Genomic DNA, 23,363 nt, shown 5'->3' on the forward strand with positions numbered 1-23,363 from the left:
ACAGGAGTCAATGTCATTACCTAGTGTTTTACAAGTTAGACATTTACCAAGAAGCACAAATAACCATAGACAAACATACAATTTAAGAACAATGGCAAGTGGTATCAGCTGAGTTAGTGCTCTGTTAAGAACTCAACAAACAGGTGGGTCTTCAGTCTACTCTTGAAGATAGCAATAGACTGCAGTCCTAGCAGCTAATGGACATGAGTAAAGCTACTTCACTATCACCCCCCCTTCCTCCCCTTCCCCCAGGTCAGGACATACTGGCCCAGCCCTGTGCAGGTGCAGGTGTGGATGTGAGTGGCACCTTGAGACTGGCCACGCCCCACCCCAGCAGCAGTGGCTCTCTGACCCTCAGTTCTGAACAGCTCCTCCCACACAACTCCGCCCCCACAGGCATGACAGGTGAGAGCCACACCCCTGAAAGCATGAAAGAAGATATTAATTGGATGAGTGCTAAAAAAATTGTGCATGTGTGTGCATGCATGTGTCTGTGTGCATGTGTGTGTTGCCACAGTTACCACATTGGCTCCCAGCACCTCTCTCTCCCAAAATCTTGTGATGTCTTCAGCAGGGATGGACAGTGATGGTAGTGTTACACTCACTCTGGCTGACAGTCAGATGCTGGACACAGTCACTTTGAACCTGGATACACAGGTAGCACACACACACACACACACACACACACACACACACACACACACAGAGAGAAACTGTATACACAGGTACCACACGCGCACACACACAGAGCACTACCACAGTCAGAGTGAACACAGATATATAAATATACAAAGGTACAATTTTAACATGCAATAGCAATATACAGTTTTACAGTGTGAAGGCATAAACTTGTATGAAATATAACATGAAGAAGTAGTTCTGGGTTTTACAAAATATAAATACTGTTTCGTGAGATTTCAAGAAGCAGTTTCTGACCCTCGTGCTTTTTGCATAGTTGATAAATTTCCTGTTTAATAACAGGAGAATGTCCATTATATCAGCAGTGTCTCTGTGTCTCAGCTCAGTAAAGAATGTCAATATTAGGCCATAAAGGTGCAGGAACCAGAATGTGCTACAAACCATTAAACTAAACCAGTATAACACTGACTACTCCAGTAAAAGGATAAGTAATTCAACCCATCCTGAATTCCTGGTGCACGTGTGTGTGTGCACGTGTGTGTGTGTGTGTGTGTGCGCGTGTGTTTGTGTGTGTGGTGTGTTTGTGTGTGTGGTGTGTGTGTGTGTGCGTGTGTGTTGTGTGTGTGTGTGTGTGTGTGTGTGTGTGTGTGTGTGTGTGTGTGTGTGTGCGTGTGCGTGAGTGTGTGTGTGTGTGGGTGTGCTTGCGTGCTTGCGTGCGTGTGTGTGTGTGGTGTGTGTGGTGTGTGTGGTGTGTGTTTGTGCGTGTGCGTGTGAGTGTGTGTGTGTGTGTGTGTGTGTGTGTGTGTGTGTGTGTGTGTGTGTGTGTGTGTGTGTGTGTGTGTGTGTGTGTGTGTGTGTGTGTGTGTAGGATCAGTTCCCAGCTGTGGGGGGAGATCAGGACTCCTCAGTACAGGCGGCCAGCACCACCCAACAGGTCATACTGGTCAGCCAGTCAGCAGGAGACACAGTGTCATCTCACCCTGAAGGCCTGAAGGTCAGTGTGTGTGTGTGTGTGTGTGTGTGTGTGTGTGTGTGTGTGTGTGTGTGTGTGTGTGTGTGTGTGTGTGTGTGTGTGTGTGTGTGTGTGTAGATGGTGGAGATGAAGGGCTCTGATGTGGGTGTGTGTATATATGTGTGTGTGTGTATATGTGTGTGTGTGTGTGTGTGTAGATGGTGGAGATGAAGGGCTCTGATGTGGGTGTGTATATATGTGTGTGTGTGTGTGTGTGTGTAGATGGTGGAGATGAAGGTGTGTGTGTGTGTGTGTGTGTGTGTGTGTGTGTGTGTGTGTGTGTGTGTGTGTGTGTGATGAAGGGCTCTGATGTGGGTGTGTATATATATATGTGTGTGTGTGTGTGTGTGTAGATGGTGGAGATGAAGGGCTCTGATGTGGGTGTGTATATATATATGTGTGTGTGTGTGTGTGTGTGTGTGTGTGTGTGTGTGTGTGTGTGTGTGTGTGTGTGTGTGTGTGTGTGTGTGTGTGTGTGTGATGAAGGGCTCTGATGTGGGTGTGTATATATATATGTGTGTGTGTGTGTGTGTGTGTGTGTGTGTGTGTGTGATGAAGGGCTCTGATGTGGGTGTGTATATATATATATATATGTGTGTGTGTGTGTGTGTGTGTGTGTGTGTGTGTGTGTGTGTGTGTGTGTGTGTGTGTGTGTGTGTGTGTGTGTAGATGGTGGAGATGAAGGGCTCTGATGTGGGTGTGTATATATATATATGTGTGTGTGTGTGTGTGTGTGTGTGTGTGTGTGTGTGTGTGTGTGTGTGTGTGTGTGTGTGTGTGTGTGTGTGTGTGTGATGAAGGGCTCTGATGTGGGTGTGTATATATATATATATATATATGTGTGTGTGTGTGTGTGTGTGTGTGATGAAGGGCTCTGATGTGGGTGTGCAGCAGGTCTATCAGTGTTTCTACTGCAGTGAGACTCTTCCCTCCCCCACGGCGTTACGCCGTCACTGCCGGCAGGCTCACGGAAAGGAGCGATGTCACGTGTGCCACGTGTGCAACAAGGCCTTCAAACGCGCCACACACCTTAAGGTAACCCACCCGTCGGTTTACCCACTCCATCTATCACTCTAATTACACGTTTACTGCAGTCCTCACTCCAGCCACAGAATCCAGGACACAACTTATTACGTATGTGCACGGTGCAGTTGGGCATTCATATTGTACATTAATGTGCAATTAGTGACAACAAATAGACATAGCAGACAATAAACATAAATGTTGAAAGCCCGTGTGTCACCCACCGCAGCGTTGGTACACTGTAGAGATGCTGCCGCAGCTTCTCGGACATTCACAGCAGTGTATCAGCCTGAGACTTGTTTCAATTGTGAGTAGGATAAATGTAGACTCCCTGCAGACCGTTCTGCAGGTGCAAAGACGCCATCCAGAGGGAAGCCACTCAAGTCACTGTGCAAAATGGGCGGAGAATCATGCAAAATGTCCTTAACATTTTAAAATGTCTGTTGATCACAGTAAGTGGATGACATGGTAGCCCAACATCTTTGAACACATGTTGAAGTGTATTAAGCCAATTCGAGTGCTGAGAACATTTCACTTTTTTTAGATTTGACTTTCTTAAGTAGAACTGCCTTTGATGCCATTTTCTGTCATATATAATTCTGCGATCATTATATACTAATGATCGCAGAATTGCTGCGGTCATTAGTATATAGAATGAGCAGGGAGAGAGAACACAGCCTGAGGTCAACCATATCTGACAATCTCATAATGACCCTTACTCACTGAGGTCTACCAGTTAAGAAATCTTGGTATTCCAAGTTCATATTTGTCAAGCCCAAACCTGAAGAAGTAGCATGTTAAAAGCTAAAGAAGGATCAGTAAATAACATCTGGACCAGTGTGTTCTATTCATCCAGATGCTTATGCATTTCATTTAATCAAAATAATTTGGCTCCGCCCACACGTCTGCCTGGTTGGTATGGTTTACCAGAAAGTGCTTTAGAGAGGTGGGCTTGCACAATTCTTTCTAAATACTAATAACCAGTGAAGATGGTAATCAGTCTCAGAATATTAACAATCTTTCTCTGGGGACTGGAATCATAATCAATGTTTTTATAGCATGGGAACTTGCTCCAGTGTACGAGAAGCCTGAAACCATTTGAACGTATCTGCCTAGTGACTGAAGATCCACACACGTCTGGGACATTGTTGTTTTAGTGTTTTAAGACCTTTATTGATTCACTTGGGATCAGAAACAACGGAGAAAGAGCATGTGAGCGTTTGGCTGTTTCTCAAACCTGGATCTTAGGATCATGTTCAATTCTATTGTCACCCTTGGTTTAATATTTGAGTAAATAGTTAGTAGGTGTGATCTAATTTACACAGAATATGAAGAAACAATGTCAGTCTGCTACGGAAGCGAAAAAATCCTTCATGTCATTATTATGATATCTTTATGTCGTTAAAACGACATGACTACACTGCGGTAACGTTGGTTTCACGTTCGCATATTCGGAATTGTTTCTTCAATAACTTTAATACAGTATCAGCAAAAGTGCCAAAATGTGCAAATTCTTATTTCTGGAAACCAAAACAAACATCTACAACTTTGTTTACTTCAGGAATAGACGTATTTTATATCTTTGACATCATGTTATTGTGAATGTACTAAAGTCACTGCGACAACGTCAAAGGCACCGTCTACAAGTTACCTTACCAAGGATGCAAGTGGCGGTCGCAGAGCCCACAGAGCACTGTAATTTGTAGTGGTCTAAATAACTTTTAAATTGTTTAGGATGCACTTAATGTTATACAACTTGTTTTATGCTCTTATGATGGACCTCTTAAAAGCTATTGAAATTTTTGAGACATGATTTTAGATTGACTTTTAGATAAAAACTGACCACTACAAATTGATGCATTTATGAGTGCAAGGTATAAATACCCATTTATACGCAGTGACATTAGCAACGCGTTACTTAGTGGTACTCTTACCACTTTTTTCAGTAACGAGTAATATAACGAGTTACTATTTCCAGTCCAGTAATCAGATTAAAGTTACCTATCGAAGTAACTGTGCGTTACTATTTTTATTTTCCCTAGTAAAAATATATATTTTTGCTTTCTTCTTGGCTCAGTTCTACTTTTGCGTCTGACCGTAGCGCTCGACTCCGCACGCTGCGCGCGACCCTGTGAGAGTGCGAGCACGTTTTACACGTCATTCTGTGCAGTGTCCTCTCATAACGATAAGTGTTAGTATAAAGAAACACCCCTCAAAAACAGGGGAAGGAACATTTACCTGATGAATTTTAATGTTGCTTTGTGTTCCACGTTTGAAAAGTGCTGGAATTTTGACTAACGTAGCCTACTTTAAAATGCTTGAAATTGTAATGGTATTTAGTTTCACAACAAATAGCTGTCTGACTGAACAGTTCGCTTGTATTATGTTTACAAATAAATTTACAAATAATACCGCGCAGCTACATATGGAAAAGAAACAGTGCCAATTCGAAATGTAATCACTACTAGGCAAAAATGGAAATGCAATCCACAAAATGCATTGCTTTTCCATACAAACATGCAGAATACGTGCCACAATGAAATGCAAAAGCACTATTACATTACGTTTCAATGCACTTTATCTCTTTATTGAAAAACAATACACAAGAATTACCATTCAAAACCAAAACGCTGAATTTGTGCCAGAATTGAATATAATACAGCTCGAAATGTAATCACGGCACCGAGGTATTGCTTTTCACCGTACGGTATTTGATGTAATGATGTAATGATCACGAGATTGATTTAAACACTGATGTGATGAAAACATGCCACAATGAAAAGTAAAAGCTCCAGTGTGTGTGGATTTGTATTTAAAGAACGAAACGCTGAATTCGTGCCAGAAGCCACCTTGAAATGCAATCGACTGAACGTCATTGTATTCCACTGTGTGTCTCTGCGAAGCTGTGTTCATGCCAGAATGAAATCTAATCACTGTCCAATAGGACCGCTCGCCTGAATTTGGGGCGGGGCTTAGACTCCAGTCAGAAGCAATCGCTCATAGTTGGACTTGAAAGCAGCAGAAATGTCTTTTCACGACAGAATAAAAGAGGAAATAAACAGTCTAATTGGACAAATTGAGGCTGGTGCAGTTACAGACGACTACGTGCTTAACTTAATTAAGCTGAAGGTGCTGGACAATATTGAAAATGGACCTTGAAAGTGTCGTACATGTGCTTGAATTCCACCTTGTAAAGGTGGATGAACCCTGCAAACAGAGCTGATGAGCGGACCGTCACCTCGACACGCCACACCGGAGCCCCCGCGATTGCTACCCGTATTTTCCAGATTATAAACCGCTACTTATTCCCTCACGCTTTGAACCATGCGACTTATAATGAGGTGTGGCTTTTCTGTAGATGTTTCTTCACCCGTCAGGGGTGGAACAGAAAGTTAATCAGGTGGTAGGACAAAGTTGTAAATCAAAGAACCATCGCTACACAAACGTAATGACAGGTGATATATTATTTAAATGTCAGCAGATACATTGTTACTGTTAAAAATGCACTTCCAATAAAGTGAGTATTGGAAAAAGTCATTTTGCTGCTGAATGTAACTACTAAAGTAACTTGTAATCTAACGTAGTTACTTTTAAAATCAAATAATCATTAACGTAACTAAGTTAAAGGAGTAATCAGTAATTGTATTACTTTTACAAGATAACTAAGCCATCAATGTTTATACGTATAAACATTGATGGCTTAGTTATCTTGTAAAAGTACATTGTGTACATCGTGACCTTTATGTAATACAACTTGTTCTGTGGACAGTGCGACTGCCACTGTTTGTAGACGGTGCATTTGACGTTGTCTTTAGTACATTCAAAATAACATGATGTCAATGATTTTAAATACATCTATTCCTGAAGTAAACAAAGTTGTAGGTGTTTGTTTTAGTATCTCGTAATAACGACATGCTGAAGAATTGTTTTTTACATACTCGGCAGCAATATGCTTCCGTAGTCTGCTGATCCAGAGACTGACTTAAGTGCCAATGAGCACTTAGGAGCTCCACTGAGAGATTCTCACACACGCTTTTAACAGTGTGAAGTCTCCTAGTAACTGCTTCATACTTAAGCATAATCAAAATTGAGTTATGGTCAGATCAGCCCAGGGGTAGCAGAGGAATTGACTTTAAAAATGAAATAACAGTGAATAAAATTGCCCAAAACAAAATTTGGGGGAAACAAAATCTAACTTATTAATCATTTGGTTACAGTTTGGCAGGGACTGAGTACACATTAATGAGATTCCCTGCACATCACTGCTGTGAGAAATTGTGCACTTCTGTGCTATTCAGTGCAAAATCCTGAGGTCAGAGGCTAATGGAGCTGTCCGTCATCCTTAGTGGGAGGGGCCTAGAGAAACAGAACCCTGAAGGTCGTTGAATGGTTTAGTCAAAACATTCAGCATGAAAGTCTGTTTTTCTGCCCATCCTGTAGTAGCTAATCTATCAAAACACAACATTAGCAGCAGATGCATAATTTGTCTAGCAGTTGAGTCAACCAAAAGGTGCAGAGAAAGAGACATTTGCCTGTGACTCATTTAATTCAGTCCTGGAAAGACCTCAGCTTCCTTATCTCAGTAACTGATGACATGACTTTAATTTATGCCTCAGCCACAAATAGCACCAGTATTAGTAATGAAGTCAATGTCTCTCAGTATTAGTAATGAAGTCAATGTCTCTCAGTATTAGTAATGAAGTCAATGTCTCTCAGTATTAGTAATGAAGTCAATGTCTCTCAGTAGGCAAATGTTCTTTTTTCCATGACATGTTTCCCTTCTCTTGTGTGTCTGTGCTTTGGGGTAAGTGGTGTGAGGAGCACAGCTTTGTCCATCTGAATGGTTCCACTCTATGTCCCTCTCTCCTGTGTGTGTGTGTGTGTGTGTGTGTGTGTGTGTGTGTGTGTGTGTGTGTGTGTGTGTGTGTGTGTGTGTGTGTGTGTGTTTGCAGGAACATGAGTTTGTTCATCTGAATGGTCCCACTCTGAGTTCTCAGAAACCTCGTGTGTTTAAATGCTCCAGTTGTGACAAAGCCTTTTCCAAACCCAGCCAACTGAAGAGACACACACGCACACACACAGGTAACACTGCACATTTTCTCACACACACACACTCTCCTTTACATGAACACACAAAACACACACACACACACACACAAAACACACAGTACTGTCCAAGTAAAATGTTGAGTGTTAAATGTGATGATCATCATCATTATTCTTCTTTCAACACAGTGCTGTTTCCTGTACCACTGATTACACGTGCAGTTCACCATTTTGTATGGAGTCTGTTCTGCTGCCTTGTGCTTTTGTGGAGTGAATGAAGGACTTTCAAAGCTTCCCACAGAATGCTGATTAAAAAGTTTAGTGAGGGAAGGTAGAAGCTGCTATAATAACCACAGATAGCAGGTCTTAACGCGAGCTGTGATCCACCTCTCTCACACCTCTGCAGGATGTGATGTATGTCTGTTTGGTGAGACAACGCTACTCCACTCACTGCTCTGTCCTCAAGGTCAGGACTGAGCGTGCTCTCACAGGTGTGTGGGTGTGTGTGCGTGTGCCTGATTCAGGTGAACGACCCTTCAAATGTCCACAGTGTGACAAGGCGTTTAACCAGAAGAGTGCCCTGCAGGTCCACACAGTCAAACACACGGGTGAGAAGCCCTACAAGTGTGAAGTGTGTGGCCTCAACTTCACTCAGAAAAGCAACATGAAATTGCACATGAAACGCTCTCATGGTTATGGTAAGTATGATCTAACACACACGGTTATCTCACTCTCCATCTCTCTATCCATGTTACACACTTCAAATGAAAGTGAAATTGATTGCAAAATATATTTTCAATATAATACCTTGTTTGTCACGCATACACAAATCATACAATGCAAATGTCATACATACAAACCATACATACAAATGTCATACATACAAACCATACATACAAATGTCATACATACACAGGGCTGGATAGTGCAGCTGGTGTAATGAATCAGTATAGTCAGGACACAAGAGAGGAACTGTATTCCTTTGGGGCAGTCATGGTCTGGTGGTAGGGAACTGGAGTGTAGGGGCTCTGAAGTGTGTGTGTGTGTGTGTGGGGGGTGTGTGTGTGTGTGTGTGTGTGTGTGTGTGTGTGTGTGTGTGTGTGTGGGTGTGTGTGTGTGTGTGGGGGGGTGTGTGTGTGTGTGTGTGGGGTGTGTGTGTGTGGGTGTGTGTGTGGGGGGGGGGGTGTATGTGTGTGTGTGTGTGTGTGTGTGTGTGTGTGTGTGTGTGTGTAACTCAACAGTGGGAGTTTCTCCTTCTTGCTGATTAAGGTCTTGCTAGTAAATGGTTTTGATGGGTCATACATGAGGTAAATCACTGTGTCTATCATTTAACAGGGTACTTTCCCACTCACACCACTCTCATACCCGCACTTCACTTATTTCACATTTTGTTACATTACAGCCTTTATTCCAAATTGTATTAAATTAATCTCTTTCCTCAAAATTCTACACAAAATACCCCATTATGACCATGTGAAAAAAGTTTTCTTGAAAGTTCTGAAAAATTATAAAAAAAAAAAAAAAAAAAAAACTAAGAAATCACATTTACGTAATGTGAGTGACAGTGGAGTCATGAGTGGGGGCGGAGTCACAGGAGTAATGAGGGGTGGAGTAATGAGTGTGGGCAGAGTAATGAGGGGTGTTGGGTTTTAGAGAGAAGCTTTACTCTGCACAGATTTCAAGACATGTTGAGATACAATTAACTGTGGGAACCATGCAGCTACAGCAGCAGGTATGTGGGCTGGTTGTGTGTGTGTGTGTGTGTGTGTGTGTGTGTGTGTGTGTGTGTGTGTGTGTGTGTGTGTGTGTGTGTGTGTGTGTGTGAGTGTGCTTGTGCGTGTGCTTGTGTGTGTGTGTGTGAGTGTGTTTGTGTGTGTGTGAGTGTGTTTGTGCGTGTGCGTGTGTTTGTGTGTGTGTGCGCGTGCGTGAGTGTGTGTGTGTGTGAGTGTGTTTGTGTGCGTGAGTGTGTTTGTGTGTGTGTGTGCGCGCGTGTGTGTGTGTGTGTGCGCGTGTGTGTGTGTGAGTGTGTGTGTGTGTGCATGTGTGTGTGCGTGAGTGTGTGTGAGGGAGAGAAAGCCCTTCTTGTAATGGCAGTAATAATGGAGTTGTGTTTCTGAGCTGCTCTGCATCATTACCTGTGTTACTCTCCTGGACGTCAATCACTGATGTCTAAAGTGAAGATGGTTGAAATCCTCTTGTTTCTTTAATCAGTTAGATGAATAATGAAGCAGTGTGAAACAGGCTCTTCTGTGGTATGGCTTTAGCTGGGTTTTGACCACTACGCATATATAAATGCATTTAATAATCCTGAGCTGTTTGGGTCCATTCTAAACAATTGATGGTGACATGAGTTAGAATATGAAGACGTGTGGCTGTTTTTATACCAGGATCCACACTGACAGCTGTGTTCACCATACAGGTACAGTTTAGTGTACAAATGTTAATGGAACCTGTGTGTGTGTGTGTGTGTGTGTGTGTGTGTGTGTGTATACAGGTAAGCAGATGGAGGTGGAGCGAGAGGTGGTGCCAAATGATGACCATGTCTCCAAGGTAACCCAGGACTCCGCCCATACTGAGGAGGCTCCATCAGGGCTGGATCTGGACACGGCAGCAGTGCAGGAATCAGCTGGAGACTGGCAGTGCTCCATCCCCACTGTCTTCCCCTAACCCCTACACCCTAACCCCTACACCCTTATCATCTACAGCCTGCACACCTATTCCCTGTGCCCTTACACCCTTCTTATGCATCCCCCAACACTTGTGTACTTGCTGCCTAATGTGTCTGCCCTACTCTCCTCACTCTCATTCCCTTGACCTCCCCAAAACAGCCCACTCTTCCCCTCCACTGATTGGCTAGCATCCCCTCCACTGATTGGTTAGCTCACTGTTGCCATTGCTGCAGCTCGTCATGGTGACGGCGTTCGCCAGCACTCACTCAACTTCCATTTACAAACTGACTGGCCCAGCTCACACCGCAGCACTCATGATAGTTGATCTGCTTGCTGTGTGAACTAGCGTTAACATCAGGACTGGTTTCTTTTACAAAACCTTAGAATTTCATACTGAGTTAAGTTGTATAATGCTTTTTTTTAACCAGAGCTCTTGACTGTACATAGTTTATAGATGAGTCTTCTCTACGCAGGACAGCTGATTAAGGGTTCAATCTCTTGCACTCGTTCTGTAAATATTCTTGTTTCAATGAATGCTTTGCTAGTGTATATAACTGAAGCTGTATACTTTGTGGCAGACTCTTATTTTGTAATGTTCAGAGGTATTTAAGAATAAACCTGGCCTTTTTTAATTTACTGTGTATATTTTGTTTGACTGGTTTGGAATTTCAATATTCTGAGGTGAGACAACAAAACGTAATAGGCTAATCTAATCCTACCAGTTTCACTAGTACCGTAATAAAACAATAAACTAAAATTAAAGTCTAATTATTCAATAACTAAGTCTATTACTATTATTAATCAGTAACTATGCTGATTTGCATTTCATGACTGTCCTTGGATGGCAGTTGTAATTCAATACAGAACTACAAATGTATGCTTACACAAGTGAGTCATCATTTATTGAAATTAAAGTGAAATTAAGTGAGAATAAATCATTTTGCAGTCCATGTTAACTTGTCTTCACATATTCTACAGTACTTAGAAAGGAACAGAAGTCTTGTTACTGTTTGATAAATTTAATATTTTGTATTCACCCCTGATATCTTTGTATAAGGTTTGCATACATTACTTAGTGATATACAGCACAGAGGCTCAAAGGGAAAAACTACATTCATTGACATAGCCAAACCCCCCCCCCCCCCCTCCCCACACACACACACACACACACACTTGGACACACACTAAAGTTGCTTGAGGTGCTACCAGGTTGAAGGTTTCTGCTGAAGAATTTCAGTTCTGAATGATGGTGTTTCCTGTCCCCACCTTGTCCTGTCACAGACCTGGACAAATGAATAAAGCAATACACACTTCTCCTTTTTGCATTTTTAATGAGTCCCATCACTTGATTAGCAGTCTTACTGACAAATACAAAACAAATGTCTATGGCTTTGAATATGCTAGCTGTATACATGTTCTGTTTGAGTTTGTACAGGGTTTATTCTGTTCTGGTATAAGAGGCAGAGATTAGAAGTCTGGGGGAGTGCTGGATTCAGGGTTGAGGAGTTTGAGGCAGCCACAGTGCATCTGAGCTGGAATGGTTTATTCAGAAAACATTCCAGTGTAATCCAGAATTTATTCAGTTAATCCATATACAGCCAAATCTAATTCTTCACTGCCTTACTGATCTGTTACGAGTTTAGAGCTCAATGATTAAAGTGAACATCAACAAGAGACAATACAGTTCAGTTATTCACAGGTGTCTGACTGTTGGGTAGTTTTATATTTCTGAACACTGCAGTTCACAACCAGCCAGATCCTATAAGACACAGTAAGGAAAACAAATTTCAGACAAGACTATATCACACAAAGGGAGACAGACATGAAGCCATGCATGGTAACATACAACTACAAAGCTGGTCAATTGCACTGGTAGAGAGACTCCTAAAAACTGTTATCTATGTTTATCACTAGCTGCGCTGAGAAAACGTGTTACTCGTGTGTCTGTTTCTGCAGGACGTAAACACAGACACGAGACAGAAGCAGCCTGGACAGAGCCAGAGACGCAAACACTGGGAGGACCTACGGGAGGACACACCTCAAACGTCCAGGCAGATTAAGGCTGGAGGTCAGTAAGACAAAGACCGTAACAATGGGGTCTGGCTGAATGGAGGGGGTAGAATTTACATAAAGCCCCCCATCACTGGGGCAGTGGGGCATGAGGATGTTCAGCGTTAGTGTAGGAGAGCAGGAAAAGATGTAAGTTGAAAAAAACATTTCCATCCTTGTCTTTTTTCTTCTTTCAGGTCCTGATCTTCAAATGACGGCAGAAGGGGGAGCTCAGCGTTTGGCTGGAGAAGCAGCACGGGCTCCTCCCTGCAAGAGAGAGAGAGAGAGGCTGTCTCAGAGAGAGAGAGAGAGGCTGTCTCAGAGAGAGAGAGAGAGAGAGAGAGAGAGAGAGAGAGGCTGACTCAGAGTCAGAGAGAGAGAGAGAGAGAGAGAGAGGCTGACTCAGAGAGAGAGAGATGCTGACTCAGAGAGAGAGAGAGAGAGAGAGGCTGACTCAGAGAGAGAGAGAGAGGCTGACTCAGAGAGAGAGAAAGAGAGGCTGACTCAGAGAGAGAGAGAGAGAGAGAGAGATGCTGACTCAGAGTGAGAGAGAGAGAGAGAGGCTGACTCAGAGAGAGAGAGAGAGAAAGAGGCTGACTCAGAGTGAGCGAGAGAGAGAGGCTGACTCAGAGAGAGAGAGATGCTGACTCAGAGAGAGAGAGAGAGGCTGACTCAGAGTGAGAGAGAGAGATAGAGAGAGGCTGACTCAGAGAGAATAAGAGAGAGAGAGAGAGGCTGACTCAAAGTGAGAGAGAGAGAGAGAGAGAGAGAGGCTGACTCAGAGAGAATAAGAGAGAGAGAGAGAGGCTGACTCAAAGTGAGAGAGAGAGAGAGAGAGAGAGAGAGAGAGAGAGAGAGAGGCTAACTCGGAGAGAGAGAGGCTGTGTGGTCACTGTACGACAGGTGAGGTCGAGACAGAGATGCACTTTCTCCTACAATGCAAAAAAATCACGAGAACACGAGAAATTTACACACACAAATTCATAAAGATAATCCCAAGCTTCCAAACATTAACACAAACTGAACAACTAAAAATCATTCTAGGAGGGGGACACAGCGCCCCCCTCGCTGCTAAATATGTATCTACATGTCACAACCTGAGAGACAGTGGGAAACAACCCCCCCCCCCCCCCCCCCCCCCTTCAGCTTACATTCAGAATGTGAATGTAAATAATTGAAATTATAACTTTCCCTAAATGCACAAGAGCAGCCTAGCAGTCAAGAAGAGGAGAGGAGAGTCTCCACACCACAACTCTTCTGCCTCTTCTGGAGTCTTCCTTTCTGTAGCTAAAGCTAAACTAAAGTAGCTAAAGCTAAGCTAAAGTACTGGATCTGCGCAGCACAAACTAAACCGAGCAATTAAAAATAGCTCAGAAAAAATGGATGAAATCAAAATCAAATTAATTAATAATAAAATCCAACATGAAAAGGAAGCTTTGCCTTTAAAAGCAGATTAGCCCACAAGCATGTGCCCCTTGAGGAGAACCAGTACTAAATGAATGGCTAGAAATTGTATTCATTATGTATACATCAGACAGACCTAAACAGGTTCATTAGCCGCTGGCACGTATTAGACATTAGTTACCGTGAATACACCGAATCTGTGGAGCACCTGTGACGCCAGCTTTGAATGTAAAACATACTTAAAAAAATTGTGAATGTTCAACGTGAATTGTTTCATCAAACTTAATTCTACTGAGAAGTGTATGGGCGTCTGTCCCCCCACGATTACAAGTGTGATTATAGCTTGAAACTTTATGCTTATATGAAATCAAGACACTGAATCCCACATGCAGTGCTATCTAATTACAGACCCATTTCAAACACATCATTTATATCTAAGATCATAGAAAAAGCTGTTGCCCAGCAATTATGCCTATATCTGCATAGGAATAACATATTTGAAAAGTTCCAATCTGGTTTTAGGCCCCATCACAGTACTGAAACAGCATTAGTTAAAGTAACAAATGATCTCCTCCTTGCGTCAGATCAAGGCTATGTATCACTGTTAGTGCTTCTTGATCTTAGTGCAGCTTTCGACACAATTGATCATAGGATCTTGCTAGAAAGGTTAGAACGCTGGGTTGGAGTCTCAGGCACAGCCCTTTCATGGTTTCAGTCTTACTTAACAAATCGCTATCAGTTTGTAGAGCTCAATAATATTTCATCCAAACGTACAATGGTTAAATATGGGGTCCCGCAAGGCTCCATCTTAGGACCACTATTATTTACATTATATATGCTACCATTGGGCACAGTTATAAACAAACATGGTGTCAATTTTCACTGCTATGCGGATGACACTCAACTTTACATATCAGCCAAACCTGATGACAAACTCAGTTTAGGAAAAATTGAGGCCTGTGTAAGAGATATTAAATGCTGGATGTCTCTAAACTTCCTCCAACTAAATGAGGACAAAACAGAAGTTCTCCTTGTGGGCCCTAAGGCTGCAAGACAGAAAATTCCAAATTTAATGCTTAATCTTGCAGACTATCCCATTACACCTGGCACAGTAGCCAAAAACCTAGGCGTCATACTCGACTCCGACCTATCATTTGATAAATACATAGATAATACTACTAGGATAGCTTTTCTACATCTCCGCAACATTGCCAAATTAAGAAATGCATTATCACAGGATGATGCAGAAAAATTGGTGCACGCCTTTGTTAGCTCTAGACTAGACTACTGCAATTCACTACTGTCAGGATGTTCAAATAGGAATCTAAATAAACTTCAAATAGTTCAAAATGCCGCAGCTAGAGTTCTGACCAGAACTAGAAAATTTCAGCATATCAGTCCAGTCCTATCAGCCCTGCATTGGCTCCCAGTTAAATTTCGTATTGATTTTAAAATTCTATTATTAGCATATAAAGCACTACACGGGCTTGCTCCTGAATACCTCCAGGAACTTATTTCCTACTATGAACCCCCACGTCAACTAAGATCACAGGGTGCTGGTCTGTTATTAGTTCCACAAATTAACAAGGTAACAGCAGGGGGAAGAGCCTTTTCTTATAAGGCCCCCCAGCTTTGGAATAATCTTCCTAAATGTGTCCGGGACTCTGACACAGTCACAATCTTTAAATCTAGGTTGAAAACCCACTTACTTAGTTTAGCGTTTGATAATTAATATCCACCTTAGATAAAGGTACAGTTCCAGGGGTTCATAGATGAAGGGTTTTATGGTAGACTGGGGTGCTGATGCTGTCATCCTGTCACTGCTCGTGGTCACTCAAGTTTGTTGACAGTGCAGTGGACGGATGCCATTGTCTCAGAATGCCCCCAAGCCTGTCTCAGAATGCCTGTTACCTTCTGGTTCTGCCTTTTTTAGCTAGGCTGTAATAATTTAACTTAGTGCCGGAGTTGCTGCCACACTCCAGAAATGTTTATAATTTTACCTGTCCTGTATATGTCCTCATACAGAGCTAATTTTGTATTGCATTTCTCCACATGGCTGCCCGCCTGCTTGAGGAATAATGAGATGAGGAGAGACAAGCGATCCATCCTGGGCCGGCCACCTCCTGCCTAACCGGATGCCTACACCATGATGGACATTATTACATCTTTTATATTCTGTCTAAATGGACATTATTTGCATCTTTTGCGTCTATATTGTTGTTGTTGTCATGGTGACCGGTGTCGGCCAGAGGAGGATGGGCTCCCCCCCTGAGTCTTGGTTCCTCTCAAGGTTTCTTCCTCATGCAAAAAACTAGGGAGTTTTTCCTTGCCACTGTCGCCTTTGGCTTGCTCACTGGGGGCTAGGACTCGGCACTTGTAAAGCTGCTTTGTGACAACAACTGTTGTAAAAAGCGCTATATAAATAAAATTTGATTGATTGATTGGCCAAAGAAAAAAAAACGTAATGAAAAGCTAAGCGCACTCGTTTTACTCACTGGTCCTGATGAAGGTTCACGTCACTGAGGTGAGGAGAGAGCATATGTTGATGGGTTTAATACTCACATCACCATCATTAAAAACAAGAACGTCTGCGTGTACATTTTCTACATAATTACCATTTTGAAGATCTTGGTCAGGGTTCCCTGGCCGTCGCTGCTGCGTCCTTTCTGGGTCTTTCCCGCGCCGTGAGTCTTCTGTGCTCCCTGCGGATGGCAGCACAACGCGCGCATTACAACGTTCTCCTAATGCACACATGTCCACACACATGTCCGCACACATGTCCACACACCCAGGGTCAGAGGTGCTGGAGTTTCTGACCAGTGGGGCCGTGAGATATTTCAGCTGAGACCTATCCAGTGTGGTGCAGTATTTTTGCACTTGTAAAGGCTAGTTAGTAACAAAGGTTGGTGCAAAAAACACACTGCATGTTTGTTTGTTTGCGGTATTTATGTATTTATTGGGGTTCTGTCAGAAATTCAAAAGGGCAGATTTACGTAGCACTGAGCATTATCTACATCCTTCTAAGACGGGGAACAGACGCAGTGGGACCTAAAGGTTGAACTAGATCCAGAGTTTCCATCAGGCATCAGGCTGTTAACTTACTCTGGAAAAGAAACACGTTTTCGATGTATCTGTCCAATGTGTGAAATAAAAATAAGGAACAAAAAATACGGTTTTAGGTAAATGGACAACACAGCTCTGGATATGTCATCAAAAAATATGAACAGTCGTGATACTTCAAGCACATTTAGGAATTTTATTATGTTTATTTTAATAATACATTTAGTTTTAGGTTTTGTCATTGTATTTCTATTTATGTTTCCTCTTTGCATTTTTTAACTTTTTAAATTAAGCTATTAAAGATCCTGCTCCCCGTTCACGAGGACCATTTTAGTTCATAAGAGAAAAAACGCTTGATTTTGTCTCTCTGCCCCCCGTTCCTTATTCTCACATAGTTTTCTATTTAATTTAGATAAACCCCTTACTGAGAATGAGGAACAGAAGAGTGGGGTTGGGCTAGCCAGCAGGCGGCTAATACTCAGCACAGATTTAAAAATAAGAGTGATCAGCACGACGGAGGCTTGGCCTCGTGTTCGGGACACCCACAGATCTAACTCATCCAGGATCTAACAGCACCAATGCGCCCAACCCTTCCTGTATTATTCTAGTGTCACCTACCAGGCCTAGCTTTGCTGTGAGAACACGCCACTGTACAGAGAGACAGGCAGAGACAGGAGAAGAGAGGTGATGTTACAGGCAGGCGGAGGAGGGTGGTGCGATGAGCTCACAGGTAGACAGCATACACACAGCAGGAAAACAGTGCCAGCACAGAACTAAACACAGCACAGTCAAATGACACACAGGCCCTATTTATTGATACTGGTTTATTCTTCCCTTCATGTAGGTCAAACTTAGCCTGTCCACTGTTCAGAAACTGATCAAAGGAATTTGATGAGAAACTGAAACAAATTCTTATTAATTTACTATCCATGAACTATCATTTACTCCTAAACCAGCTGAAATACAAATAGGGACTAATCTTTATTGTCATACAGAGTAAATATTAGGTATAAAGATGGTGGTCTTTTGGTGATGGTGGTGAGCGATGATCAGTGTAGCCACTTTAAATCACTGTGTGTGGGAGATGTAGTTGTATTATAACTAAAATGAATAGTAAAGTAAAAACTGTTTGAATGGCTCTAATGCTGCTGTGCTAATAAATGCAAGATAAATCTACACTTACCCTAGACTTGGGAGGGGCAGGAGACACCTGGGGATCAAAACACAAGCATGTCTGGATTGTAAAAGCTTTTACAGGAGCAGTGGTCCTTAAAAAATTAAAGTCTTAATGCTCATTTTAAGATGTTTTAAGTAGGTTAGCAGACAGACAAGGCAGACAGATGAGAGACACTTACGATGGACCTGAAGAACTGTGCCACACTGCTCCCGTCACCACGACGACGAGGGGAAGAATGAGCTGCCCTCTGGGGGGAGGCAGAAAGGGCCCCACGGAAGGAGCCCTGCAAAGAGACAGGAAGTGTCTGGGAGTCAGACAGGAAGTGTGTTTGGTAAGTACACTCACCCCCCTCCTGATTAGAGACCTTAGAGGTTTCTAAGGTAGTCAGACCAATCAGAACACGACTTCTAGACTCCTTGATTTCTTTACAGGAGCATGCTGTGATGTTTCTACTGACAAGCCAAGTTTAAAACTTACTTTAGCAAATTAAGCCTTAAAAACTTTGTCAAATCTGCTCTATAAAGCACTAGAATATGACGAGGAACACTGCAGGATTTCAAACACTTAAATTATCAAATACTTGAATTAAGAAAAAGAGACACTTTTAAATTATGGCTGATGAATGATTCAACAGCTAATACTTTATTCACCGTTTTAGCAAGAGACTCATTTTTGCTAAACAAGAGTTTTGTTTTGAAGCAGCATTTTCCTTTGTGGATAATAACGATTATTTTTACAACATCTGATCTGATCTAATCTGATCATTGTGTTTTCCTTTTTCCTTTATTGTTATGTGTAATGACTGTTTTTCATTTTGATTGACTTGAGGCCTGATTTGACAACATTGTTTGGTTTTGAGCTTGAACTGTTTTAAGGCAAGTTTGGTTTTGCAGGAAGAGTCAGAGGTGTTGTGAATTTAGTGTGTGAATTGGGTTTTGTGTTTACAGTTTGGAGAAATTGATGGAGGATTTCAGGAAATGTGTCTTGGCAATTGAGAAAATAATATTAATAATAAGATTCTGTGCTTGTGAACGTGACACAGTTTCATATCCTAGTTCATTGTGGTGAAGACCCAGCGACAGCGCCGCCCCGTGGTGATGAAGATGATGAGGAGGGACACGCCGGCCTACGTCAGGATCTCAAGGCTGCAGCAGGATTGGCTGCCTCTGTCTGAATTTCAGTCATGGGAGGTTGTTGAGGATGGCTGTCATCATTCGTTCATCTCTGAGCGTCAAAGATGATCGATTGCTCTGGTCTGCAGCACAGCAGGCAAGACAGCTGCATTCCCTACCTGCTGTATTCCTACCTGCTGTATTCCCTACCTGCTATATTCCTACCTGCTGTATTCCCTACCTGCTGTATTCCCTACCTGCTGTATTCCCTACCTGCTGTATTCCTACCTGCTGTATTCCCTACCTGCTGTATTCCCTACCTGCTGTATTCCTACCTGCTGTATTCCCTACCTGCTGTATTCCTACCTGCTGTATTCCTACCTGCTGTATCCCTACCTGCTGTATTCCCTACCTGCTGTATTCCTACCTGCTGTATTCCTACCTGCTGTATTCCCTACCTGCTGTATTCCTACCTGCTGTATTCCTACCTGCTGTATTCCTACCTGTCACCTCCACCTTTGATGACAACTCTAGCTGGTTGCTTTCTTCCCATCTCCTCAGGGGTCACAGCCTGTTCCTTACTGAGCACTCGAAAGGAACCACCCTTAACTCATAATGAGCGCTCTGTCCATGGAAGGCTGCAGAGAGGGTCAGAACTTAGACCTGGATGAACACAATCCCCACCTTAACACTGACAATTATAGATTAGATCACTGAGACTCAGTGTTGGGAACATCATGTCCTGCTGCTGATGTCACAGCATTCAAAAGCAGCTCTTCTGAAACGTGCTCATCTGTCAACAAAGTCAGAACATGTAAACAGCTTTTTATGGAGGTTTTTGTCTCAGAGGAAAACTGCACAAGGCTCAGGAGTGGAGCATATTAAAAGGGGCATGTGATGTTAAGCAAATTCCGCTAAATTAACATTGATTTCAAAAGTGAATCTGAAGTCCCGTATTTGTCAATCACTAGAAGGTAAATCAGGCTTCATGTCTTCAAAGCACCTCATGAAACCTAAGAATGATTCTCTCATTAACTCTGATTTCTTGAGGGAAAATTACATCAGTATGAACATTCTGAGTAATTTACATCATAATGGAAAAAGAGTTGCAGAACTAAAGCATAAAACCATTTGTTGCAATGCAGACAAAATAACCATTTATTTGGTTTACTAATAAGTGTTTTTGTTTGTTTTTGTCTGAATGAACTGGTGCTTGTATCTTGGTATATAAATATGAATGTGGTAGTCACTCATCTGCACTACAGTTCTCATAAACTATAGATCTAAACAATAAAAACATTTTAAAAATACAATGTCATGGTAAATATTAACTCATCACACACACACACACACACACACACACACACACACACACACACACACACACATGCACACACACTGGACTGCACCTGTGCCTGTTCTTTGCACTCATTGCACCATATCAGTCGAAGTGAGGTTGTTACCGGCTGTTAGAGAGAACACAAACACACAGCTCTGCTTACACAGCTTTAATCAAGCAAAATCTGGGAAAGCTCAGAACAACGTGAGTTTAGAGACATTCTGAGGGCGGTTTCACACCACACAGGAGGTTAAGGCAAGCACTGAATTAATTTCAAAGCCATACAAAAGGGCTGTGATGCACAGGGTTTGGCACTGTTGTTGTTAGCTCTGACATTAAGACACATCAGCCTGATCCATATCATTGTGCACAGGCTTGAAAAAAAAAACATTCAAAAAGCATCAAAATCATGAACAGATCTAAAATTATTTTTATATTAGGAAATCATGATGGATTTCAGCATATGCAGTTATTATTAAAAAAATCAAAAGTAACACTGATACAAATATATTCTGTGTGTGCCCTTTCTGCACACTGATGTGTTCCAGGATAAAGAAGCCACTTTTGTTTGGGATATACATTTCTCAGTCTTGCCCAGAGACACAGTACCTCCACATACTGAATCTCTGCTTTTATTAATTTTACAAATTAATTTTTAAATCACAAGGAAAAATAAATCAACAACTGGGTCACATATTTCCGGACAAGTGACACTTGATGTGGCACTTGATAAATGTGAACACAAAAGATGAACTTTCCACTAGTGACCCTTTGATTCAGACAACTGAATCAGTTTTTAAGTCCCATATTCATGTCCTGAGTCCTGAACTGATTTGGTTTTGTTGCCTCTGTTGTGCTTCTCTCAGTATTGACTACAAAGAGAAAGAAAGAAACACTACAAAGAGAATAAGAAAAGAAAATATCAAATTCCAGTTAGATAAAGATACAAATACTGATAAAACATCAACTGTTAGTCACAAAATTGCATTAGCAGCTGACCCTTTCATATATAATTTATAATTGTAATACAAATATATGTGTATTTATATTACATATGTAGGGAAAAACATGAACAATGATTTGACTCTGATTTGAACTCCTTTGTGTCGTTTCCCCAGTGGAAAGAAGTAAATGCAGCAGTGAATGTCAAAGCATAGAGATTATAAGCTTGTATTGTTATATTATATTATATACTATGTTATGGAGTAAAGGCTGTAAGTACAGTGGAATGTGAAAGAAAACAGACAAGATTAGTCTAACACAGATCATAATTGGTCTCTGATGAGCACTGATATTGAACTGATTTGATTATTACTAATTATTCTTATTATTTACTGTTCATGACCATAATATAAAACCAAATTCTTAAAAGAATATTTTTAGTTTGTTTGTTTATAGTTTGTTGTAGGACACTTTTGAGGTGGGTTTAAAATATACATTTGGTAAACTGCTTTATACCACTGTAATATAATCTGACATAGAAATCTACACCTTAGAAATCTGCAAATTTAGACTTTAATCATTAACATATAACAAGTATAAAATTCTCAGATAATAGGAAGTGTGAATGAAGTTTGGTATTCTGTGCTTTTGACACAAGCTGAATTTTCATGTTAAGTGTAAACTTGACTGGTTCAGTAAAACAGATTTATACCTGTTGCATCTTATAGTTGTGCACAGTGTACCACATTGTACCACATTGTACCACAGTGTACCACAGTGTACCACAGTACCTCTAACCCACAATCTGTCAACTTAGCTTACGGCATAAGGCAGATAATTGCATATTTAGAGAGAACACAGAGACACTCAACAATATACAAAATGCTTATGTCTGAAACAGACTGAAAATCCATTAGAAAAGTGTTTAGAGCCTTAACCAGCTGGGGTGTGGTGGTCAACCCTCACGCGTGAGTGCAGAGGTGCTGGGCTAACTCCTGCAGGCTGGCTGCAGCAGCAGAAGGCAGCTCAACACTCTACACAAGGGCTCTAGGACCCCACGACCCTCTGAAGAACATGCACCCCAGCTCCACGTACATCCGCTCCTCACAACATAAACAGCTTCTTGGATTCTGAAGTACCCATAATATTACATACAGTTGAAAACTCGTGCACTGAGACACCAAACACACCCTTACTGCAGCAGAATGACCTCTCAACACCAAATCTGAACTCATCTCATCTTGACCCTGAAAAGCTCTACAAACACTATAGTTCCTGCTGTTATCATAGTATCATTGATATGGTTGTGATTAAAATGAAAAATCAGGACAGAAATAATTCCTCTGTATGTCCAGATGGACAGCAATAAACAACAAAATCATGAAATGACCTCAGTTACCTCTCAGACAGGCATGACACATTATCCTGACCATTTATTTAGATTAAAATAAACTGCTGTTTCTTAATCGCATATTGAATTGACAATAAAGAAGGAAAGAAAAGTAGTTGCCAACAGCTGCTCTTGGCTCAGGTTCCTAAACCACACCCAGTGCCTCTATACACAACCAACGCTTACAGCATCTCATCAAAACATGCAAAAAAGGAGAAAAAATCAAACCCAAAACAACGCAGAGATGAACGGGTTCTGGAGATTCGACTCCACCAGCACTGCAGCCCGAACCCAACGTGACCAAAGCCTAAAACTCTGCAAGCCGGAGACGTGCAGAGTGTGTTTAAACGAGCCCATCTCTCCTCACCTTTCCCTTCCTTTTCTTGTCCCCTCCAAAGAACTTCCCGATCTGGTCCAGGACGCCGGGACTCTTCTTGCTCCGCCCCAGCCTGAAGCCGGACTGTCCTGAAGAGCTTCCAGATGCCATAGCGATGTGTTCAC

At 41.9% G+C, this 23,363-nt stretch overlaps 2 protein-coding genes across 11 annotated transcripts in view; one reads left to right on the forward strand and one right to left on the reverse strand.

Annotated features, from left to right (window-relative positions):
- Nucleotides 1-12,587, forward strand: part of LOC143482793 (zinc finger protein 236) — a 63,076-nt gene extending 50,489 nt beyond the window's left edge. For 3 of the 7 annotated variants that reach the window (XM_076981320.1, XM_076981319.1, XM_076981321.1), the window contains 7 exons: nucleotides 253-405; nucleotides 518-657; nucleotides 1,508-1,633; nucleotides 2,522-2,686; nucleotides 7,627-7,756; nucleotides 8,245-8,418; nucleotides 10,215-12,587. In XM_076981320.1, coding sequence (XP_076837435.1) covers nucleotides 253-405; nucleotides 518-657; nucleotides 1,508-1,633; nucleotides 2,522-2,686; nucleotides 7,627-7,756; nucleotides 8,245-8,418; nucleotides 10,215-10,387 — 1,061 coding nt within the window. In that variant the 3' untranslated portion in view covers nucleotides 10,388-12,587. Of the gene's footprint in view, nucleotides 1-252; nucleotides 406-517; nucleotides 658-1,507; nucleotides 1,634-1,744; nucleotides 1,838-2,137; nucleotides 2,151-2,521; nucleotides 2,687-7,626; nucleotides 7,757-8,244; nucleotides 8,419-10,214 lie in introns of those variants that run through there. The other 4 variants (XM_076981322.1, XM_076981323.1, XM_076981325.1 and 1 more) reach the window with 4 other exon arrangements.
- mbpb (myelin basic protein b) lies at nucleotides 11,265-23,363 on the reverse strand. 4 transcript variants are annotated; one of them, XM_076981328.1, is made up of 7 exons: nucleotides 23,230-23,363; nucleotides 18,258-18,362; nucleotides 18,086-18,112; nucleotides 17,521-17,550; nucleotides 16,458-16,544; nucleotides 16,338-16,361; nucleotides 11,265-12,705 (listed from the first exon to the last, which is right to left on the reverse strand). In XM_076981328.1, exons 1-6 carry the CDS (start codon nucleotides 23,347-23,349, stop codon nucleotides 16,359-16,361), a joined length of 372 nt encoding a protein of 123 aa, XP_076837443.1. In that variant the 5' UTR covers nucleotides 23,350-23,363; the 3' UTR covers nucleotides 11,265-12,705; nucleotides 16,338-16,358. The 4 variants fall into 4 exon arrangements, with proteins under 4 accessions (XP_076837443.1, XP_076837444.1, XP_076837441.1 ...); XM_076981329.1 differs by lacking the exon at nucleotides 17,521-17,550; XM_076981326.1 differs by lacking the exon at nucleotides 16,338-16,361.

The sequence above is a fragment of the Brachyhypopomus gauderio genome, chromosome 19 (assembly GCF_052324685.1).
Source record: "Brachyhypopomus gauderio isolate BG-103 chromosome 19, BGAUD_0.2, whole genome shotgun sequence".
NCBI classification, from domain to species: Eukaryota; Metazoa; Chordata; class Actinopteri; order Gymnotiformes; family Hypopomidae; genus Brachyhypopomus; species Brachyhypopomus gauderio.

Bases quoted from the DNA above. Each gene is read 5' to 3' on its own strand.
- mbpb (XM_076981326.1), bottom strand. From the start codon at position 23,349: ATGGCATCTGGAAGCTCTTCAGGACAGTCCGGCTTCAGGCTGGGGCGG. The intron at 18,363-23,229 runs GTGAGGAGAGAT...GTCTCTTTGCAG, and splicing joins ACAAGAAAAGGAAGGGAAAG to GGCTCCTTCCGTGGGGCCCT. The intron at 16,545-17,520 runs GTAGGTGACACT...TGCCATCCGCAG, and splicing joins TCACAGCAAAGCTAGGCCTG to GGAGCACAGAAGACTCACGG.